We start from the raw sequence: 8592 nt of genomic DNA, 5'->3' as shown, positions 1-8592 counted from the left end.
TCACATCAACAAGTGACACCAACATAACACGCAACCCCCAAGATACATGGTGAGCTGTCGTAGGCTTCTAAATTAAAACCTTACAAACGTAGTAGCGGGAGTAAGGATCGATCCCACGAGGAGTAACTAGTTTAACTTTTGTGCTCAAATTAAAGGTAGGGGGGTTTGGAATATATCGAGAATAATAAAAGAGAATTTAAATAAACAAGAAATTTAATTGAACGAATAAAGCAATGAAAATAATATATCGAAAACACTTATAATAGGAGACCTTGGTTAGTAAAGATCCACCACCGGAATTCAACACTGATCATTGATTAATAAAGTAATTAATATGCAATTGAATATTTGTCGTGAAATTATTTCATTTCTGTTTTCCCTTAGTTGTAGGTAAATAAAGCACAAGCGGTTTAATTACCCCTAACTACTAAATAATCTAAGACAAGCGCTATAGATTTAATTTAATAGCAGCAATAGGAACTAGGAAAACCGACAAACTAAATAACACAAGCACAAGCGGTTGCATTTAATTTAGGAAAATATTCTACCCGAGACCAATTATCACTAAGCCGTCGATAATTAACCTCAGTTGCTACTGAATATTAGAATAATTTGTAGCACAACATTATCTAATATAGCAAATAATTATATCAAATTAATAACTAGTAGGCCTCCCTAGCAATTAAATGATACAACTATTCAAATAATTTAGAAGAATATTTAATACTCAAAATGCATAAAAACATATATATAATAAAGTTAAATAAATAACCTTACAGCGTTATGAACTCCGGGGCTTCAATTCACTAAACCAACTAGAAATTAGCCACAAATGGACATTGATAACAACTTCAACGAATACTATAGAGGAGGGAAGAATGAACATTTACAATAAGAAACTTCTACTATTTATAGCATTCTAAAAATACGCCAAATGAATTTCAACCATCCATTTTCTATTTTTGTGCCTTACGCCGAGTCTTCCGCTCCGTCGAAATTGCTTTGTAATTGACGAATTGAAGTTTTCTTTGTCTGAACGTGAGCTGCGCATGAGGGAAAAAAATGCAAAACACAATTGTTTTAATTTATTTGTTTTGTCATAGTTTGGGCCATGATGTTATGGCTTAAGATTAAAATAAATTAAGAATTTGGGTTAACAACTTGTTAAGGCTCAAAACACATAATTAACTAGATAAAATATTTATTTTGCTCATTAATTATTAAACTCCAAAAGGAAATAATTATTAAATAATACTAAATAATTAATGCAAAATTATTATAAAGATGCACCTAAAATATTAGTATAAAATACGCCTATCAAATTCCCCCACACTAGAATGTTTGCTTGTCCCCAAGCAAAAATATTATTTGCAAAGTAAATTGAAATAAAATTCTCAAAACTCATAACATATCATGAACAACAATCTGAAGCACCCTGCAATTAATAAGTTAGCACCCCTGTTCAAAAATGGAGAGAACTAAACAAGTAAGCTCTCATAGGAATATCACTCATCACTCAAGTGTTTGATGGGTATAGATTTCACTCATGTTCATTCCTATAAAATTGCTCTACCATAGGCTTGCATATCTTCTCAATCACTACTACAAGAGTCATGCATGACACAAATCATAAGGACTTTCCACAGGTTGTAATGGGGCTAGGGTTAAGGTAGGGAATATTTAGGAAAGTAGCTTAAACAAAAGCTTTCAAACTAGAGGAGCAAATAAATACAAATAATCCAAGATACTTGCTCAACACCAAGTATAGAATGCTTCCTCAGTATTACCAGAATTTCCCCTTCATTTATTTAGAAGTAACTTCAACTCAAAATCAATCGCTGATTCTTTCTCATTTTCTCATAAATTTTCAGCAACATTTTTTCAGACATATATTCTCCATTTTTCCATTTTTTTTTCATTTTTTCAATTTCCATTTTTTTTTGGAATCATGAATTGTCTTCGTTTTCTTTTTCATAGAAGACCAGTGACAAATCGGCAATGAAGATACAACCCACCTCATTCTCCATCATATTAACACAAGAAAGTGACCTCCCCCACACTTCTTCCTCACAACCTCACGTAGATTACACGAATAATTCAAAATTTGCTCCACTAGTTATTCAGCTGGGTGAAGGCATTATTTTTAGATATAAAGGGCTTATAATGTGGTTCAGGATAAAGAAAAGAATGGCCATAAAGCTCAAAGTGGTTAACAAGGGGAAAATAAATCATAGGACAAACCGGTTATTTGGCTAGTGAGGCTCAAGATCAAATAATGGCCTTAATCACACTTAAATCATGCATGGTCTAATTAGCTTTAAAAGAGAATCAAGGCAAGTTCTAGAGAAACAAAATTATGGAAGAAATCACACAATAGAAAGAAAATAAGACCGAAGTGTCAGTCAATGGCTCAAAATCTCACAGGTTTATTGCTTACTTAATCTAGCCACTACACATCGAACAGGAAATGCTAACAAACTAATCACAACTTGCCAAACTATTTATTCAATCATGTCATGAATTCCAAGAAAGGAAAATATGATCATTTTTCAAAATAATAATTATTCAACATAAAATACTAAGAAAATATTTGTGAAAATTTTGGAAAATTTTGACAAAAATCGTGACATAAGCAAACAAATAATAAAACTAAAACTAAATGTCCTCCCCCACACTTATTACCAACATTGTCCCCAATGTTGAATAAAAACTTGCAGAAAAGGATTATTAAATGAAAAATAACGATTAAAATAGAGAATAGAACAAACTCCCCTTCTAGTTGTGCATATTATGCAAAGTAGCTGGGATCTTCAAGAAGTATGTTGGCAATATAATCAACTTGAGCCCCTTCATGGTAGGGTTTAAGCCGATGGCCATTCACCTGGGAATAGCCGAAGACGTGACTGGAAGAGTAGGACCTTTTGTCCAATTGAAAATTCCTTTCTCAAAAGCATCTTGTCATGAAATGCTTTTGTCTTTTCTTTGTAGATTCTTGAATTCTCGTAGGCCTCATTGCGAATCTCCTCCAACTCAGAAAGTTGCAACTTCCGGTGTAGGCCACTTTCATCAATGTTCATATTAAAGCTCTTGACAGCCCAATAAGCTTTGTGTTCCAACTCAATGGGGAGGTGACAAGCTTTCCCAAACACAATGCGATAAGGGGACATACCAATAGGTGTTTTGTATGCGGTTCTGTACGCCCACAATGCATCATCTAATCGCAAACTCCAATCCTTCCTGTTTGGGTTGACTGTTTTCTCAAGGATTGACTTTACCTCTCGGTTGGATACCTCTGCTTGCCCGTTAGTCTGCGGGTGGTAGGCAGTTGACACCTTATGGGTGACATGATACTTTTTAAGCAAAGCTTCGATGGTGCGATTACAAAAGTGAGTACCCTGATCACTTATTATAGCCCTCGGAATGCCAAATCTGGAAAAGATGTTAGTTTTGATAAAATCTGCAACAGCTTTAGAGTCATCAGTCCTGGTGGCTTTAGCTTCTACCCACTTCGAAACATAATCAACCGCAAGTAAAATATAGACAAAACCAAAAGATACAGGAAATGGGCCCATAAAATCAATGCCCCAAACATCAAAGACCTCACAAAATAGGACCGGAGTTTGTGGCATTTCATTTCTCTGGGATAAATTACCTGACTTTTGACAAGCATCACAACACTTGCAAAATGAGTATGAATCTTTAAACAAAGTTGGCCAATAAAACCCAGACTCCAACACCTTCCTTGCTGTTCTCTTAGCACCAAAGTGGCCTCCACAAGCATAAGAATGACAAAAGGTAAGGATTGAAGCAGTTTCATCATCAGGTACACACCGCCTTACCACTTGGTCAGCACAATGTTTCCAAAGGTACGGTTCATCCCATGCATAGTACTTGGCATTACTCCTGGTTTTATCTTTCTGTGCCTTAGAGGAATCAAAAGGAAATTTGTTAGCAACCAAAAAATTGACTATGTTAGCATACCAAGGTAAAACCACAGTTGCAGCTAATAGGTGTTCATCAGGGAATGCTTCTCGCAGTGGAGGTTCAGGTTTAATGTGTACCAACCGACTCAAATGATCGGCCACAAGATTTTCTGACCCCTTCTTATCTTTGATCTCCACATCAAACTCACTTAAGAGGAGTATCCATCTTATTAATCGTGGTTTGGCTTCCTGCTTTTGCATCAAGTAGCGAAGAGCTGCATGGTCAGAATAAACTATAACTTTTGTGCCCAGCAAATAAGACCTAAATTTTTCTAAAGCAAAAACAATGGCTAAAAGTTCTTTCTCTGTAGTAGAATAGTTTTTCTGAGCATCATTTAAAGTCCTAGAAGCATAATAAATAACGTTGGAAGATTTCCCGATCTTTTGGCCCAACACAGCCCCAACTGCGTGATCACTTGCATCACACATAATCTCAAATGGGTAGTCCCAGTTAGGTGGCTGAATGATCAGCGCAGATGTCAACAACTCTTTCAATTCGTTAAATGCTCCTTTACACTCTTTGTCAAACTCAAAGGATGTCTCTTTCTGCAACAGTTTGCTTAAAGGTAAGGCTATTTTCGAGAAGTCTTTGATAAACCTTCGATAAAAACCTGCATGTCCAAGAAAAGAGCGGACTTCCCGCACATTAGTGGGATACGACAGAGATTCAATAATATCAACCTTGGCTTTATCAACCTCAATCCCACTAGACGAAATAACATGCCCTAAGACATTACTTTGTTCAACCATAAAATGACATTTTTCAGAATTTAACACAAGATTACTCTCTATACATCTTTTCAAAATAAGCGAAAGGTTATGTAAGCAGGTATCAAAAGAGTCACCATAAACTGTAAAATCATCCATGAAAACTTCAATCATATGCCCTACATAATCAGAAAATATACTAACCATACACCTTTGAAAGGTACCTGGGGCATTACAGAGGCCAAACGGCATGCGTCGATATGCAAAAGTGCCAAAGGGACAAGTAAAAGTCGTTTTTTCCTGGTCTTCCAGAGCAATTGCAATCTGGAAATAACCTGAATAACCATCAAGAAAACAAAAATAAGAGCGACCAGCTAACCTTTCTAACATTTGGTCAATAAACGGTAAGGGGAAGTGATCTTTTCTTGTAACAGCATTCAACTTCCTATAATCTATACAAACTCGCCACCCATTTTGAATACGAGTGGGGACCAGTTCATCATTTTGGTTTTTGACAACCGTAATCCCTATTTTCTTAGGAACCACTTGAGTTGGGCTAACCCATTTGCTGTCTGAAATTGGATAGATTATCCCAGCCCCAAGGAGTTTGATGACCTCTTCCTTGACTACTTCCATCATGGGCGGGTTTAGCCTTCTTTGTGGTTGACGAGATGGTTCTGCTCCTTCATCTAGAAGGATTCGGTGCATGCAAGTGGATGGACTTATCCCTTTGATGTCTGCAATTGTCCACCCAATGGCAGTTTTGTGTTCTTTTAGCACTTGGACAAGTTTTTCCTCTTCTATTGCAGACAGTTTAGTTGAAATTATGACTGGCAATGTTTTATTTTCTCCTAAAAAAGCATATTTAAGGTGTTCAGGAAGGGGTTTCAATGCGGGGATCGGTGCTTGCACAACAGATGGTAACAATTTTTCACTACTAGAAGCAGGTAAAGCCATATAAGAAACATTATTTTGTTGGCGCAATTTAGGACAATGATTCAATGATGCAATAACTTCATGTAAATTGGCACTCAGAGAAAACTCATTATTTCCTTTTTCAAGGTGTTCACAAATAACAACTTCTAATTTATCTTCACCATTAAATTCAAAAACTTCTTCAACCAATGAATCAATAATATCAACAGAATAAGCGGAGTTATCACCCCCAGGGTATTTCATAGCATCATAAATATTGAATGTAACAACATTACCATCAAATTCCATAGTAAGTCTACCACTGTGAATATCAATTTTTGTTTTTGCAGTTTTTAAAAATGGTCTTCCTAACAGAATAGGTGCAGAATGATCATTATTTTCCATATCTAGCACATAGAAATCAGTAGGGAAGATTAAATTATTAACTTGCAACAATACATCTTCAATTACACCCATAGGATATGCATTAGACCTATCGGCCAATTGGATAACAACACTAGTTTTATTCAAAGGTCCAAGTTTTAAAGATGCATACACAGAATATGGCATAACATTAATAGATGCTCCTAAGTCTAACATGGATTTCTCAAGTTTAGTATCTCCTATCATACAAGGAATAGTAAACATACCTGGATCCTTGCATTTTTCAGGAAGCTTGCTTTGAATCACAGCAGAAACATTCTTGCCCATTAGCACTTTCTCACCCTTTGATGACCTTTGTTTCCTTTTTGTTGTACACAACTCCTTTAAGAACTTAGCATATCTAGGAACTTGTTTTATTGCATCAAGTAGCGAAATATTCACTTCACAATTTTTGAAAGTTTCATATAACTCTTCATCTTTCGTTCCTTTTATAGATTCTGACAAAGCTTGGGGGGATGGGGGAACTGGTTCATAATCAGTAGGATTGGGAGACTTACCTTGAGATTTTTCATTGTTGTTAGTTCCCTCTTTTTCTTGGTTCACTGATGGGGTAGCAACCGTAGGCCCTTCAATTTTCTTACCACTTCTCAACACAATTGCACTTGCATTTTCTCTTGGATTAACCACTGTTTGCGAGGGTAGTTTGCCAGAACTCTGTGATTCCAACCGACTTACCGTAGTCGCTAGTTGACCCATCTGCCTTTCCAAGTTCTGAATACTAGCCTTCGTTTCTTGAATACTAGCTCTTGTTTCTTATTGAAATTGTTGTGTTTCCTGCTGAAACTGTAAAGTGTTAGTAGCAAGGGTTTTAACAATTTCTTCTAAATTCATACCTGAGCTAGAGCTTTGGACTGGTTGTTGTTTGGAAGGAAATGGTTGTCTATACTGCTGAAAATTGGGACGATTCTGAACAAACTGGTTTCCTTGTGAGTTCCCATAACTAAGGTTTGGGTGATCCCTCCATCCAGGATTATATTTATTAGAAAACGGATCATACTTACCTTGAGGTTGTCCAGGAAAACCTCTAGCCATGTTAACTTGTTCAATAGGTTCTTCTTGAAGAGTTGGGCAGGCATCAGTTTGGTGCCCAACTACCGAGCAAATTCCACATGCTTTTACAGATTGCACATTGCCGACAGCTAATTGACGAACAAGAGTAGTTAAACCAGTAATTTGTTGTTCAAGAGCATAAATATTTACCTCATTCACTTGCTTAGACGGTTGGACAAGCCTATTGCCAAATTGTTGAGAATTTGCAGCCATGTTTGCAATTAGAGTTCTCGCAGCGTCCGGTGTCTTGTCAACTAAAGCACCACCGCTCGCGGCATCAATCATGCTCCTATCAGTCGGAAAAAGTCCTTCATAAAAGTATTGAATGAGTAATTGATCACTGATTTGATGGTGTGGGCAGCTTGCACATAACTTTTTGAAACGCTCCCAATATTCATACAATGACTCTCCATTGTTTTGCCGTATACCACATATTTCCTTTCTAATGTTGGCCGCCCTTGAAGCTGGGAAATATTTTTCAAGGAACATTGTCTTCAAGTTGTTCCATGTGGTGATGCTCCCAGAAGGTAGATAGTATAGCCAATCATTCGCTGAATCTTTCAAAGAGAAGGGAAAGGCTCTTAACTTGATTTGTTCTTCAGTAACCCCAGTGGGTTTCATACTTGAACACACCACATGGAATTCCTTTAAGTGCTTGTGAGGATTTTCACCTGCAAGTCCATGAAAAGAAGGCAAAAGATGAATTAATCCAGATTTCAGTTCGAATTGTACATTAGCATCTAGAGCGGGAAAAGTGATGCATAAAGGTTGCTGATCCAAATTTGGAGCTCCAAGCTCTTTTAAAGTCCGATTTTGAGCCATGGGTTCCCCTTCTGAATCAGAATTGTTGGAAGGTTGAGGGTCGGTAGCCAGATCACTAAACTCCAATTTCCTCAAAGCTTGTTTTTTCCACCTACGTACAGTTCTTTCAATTTCTGGATCGTACGGCAAGATTTTTTGATTAGCAGATCGAGTTATAGGCATAAATAAAAAGAAAATATATTGCAGCAATTATGTAAAAGTAACGAAAGAAAAGATTTTTTTTTAAATTTTTATGGGACAAATTAACGAGAAAAACAGATGAACAAATAAATAATTAAATAAACACAAAATAAGCTAGAAAAGCTCATTGGTGAGCTGTCGTAGGCTTCCAAATTAAAACCTTACAAACGTAGGAGCGGGAGTAAGGATCGATCCCACGAGGAGTAACTAGTTTAACTTTTGTGCTCAAATTAAAGGTAGGGGGGATTTGGAATATATCGAGAATAAAGATAAAATAAAAGAGAATTTAAATAAACAAGAAATTTAATTGAACGAATAAAGCAATGAAAATAATATATCAAAAACACTTATAATAGGAGACCTTGGTTAGTAAAGATCCACCACCAGAATTCAACACTGATCATTGATTAATAAAGTAATTAATATGCAATTGAATATTTGTCGTGAAATTATTTCATTTATGTTTTCCCTTAGTTGTAGGTAAATAAAG

At 36.3% G+C, this 8592-nt stretch overlaps 1 protein-coding gene across 1 annotated transcript; it reads right to left on the bottom strand.

Moving 5' to 3' along the window:
• Positions 1-2861: 2861 nt before the first annotated feature.
• LOC109179545 lies at positions 2862-6746 on the bottom strand. Its single transcript, XM_019329050.1, has 4 exons — positions 6061-6746; positions 4795-5928; positions 3810-4689; positions 2862-3677 (listed from the first exon to the last, which is right to left on the bottom strand). Exons 1-4 carry the CDS (start codon positions 6744-6746, stop codon positions 2862-2864), a joined length of 3516 nt encoding a protein of 1171 aa, XP_019184595.1.
• Between the last annotated feature and the right edge of the window lie 1846 nt (positions 6747-8592).

Source organism: Ipomoea nil, unplaced genomic scaffold (genome assembly GCF_001879475.1).
Source record: "Ipomoea nil cultivar Tokyo-kokei standard unplaced genomic scaffold, Asagao_1.1 scaffold0927, whole genome shotgun sequence".
Lineage (NCBI taxonomy): Eukaryota > Viridiplantae > Streptophyta > Magnoliopsida > Solanales > Convolvulaceae > Ipomoea > Ipomoea nil.
Note: the sequence above shows the minus strand (reverse complement) of the source record. Positions and strands in the feature narration are given on the sequence as shown.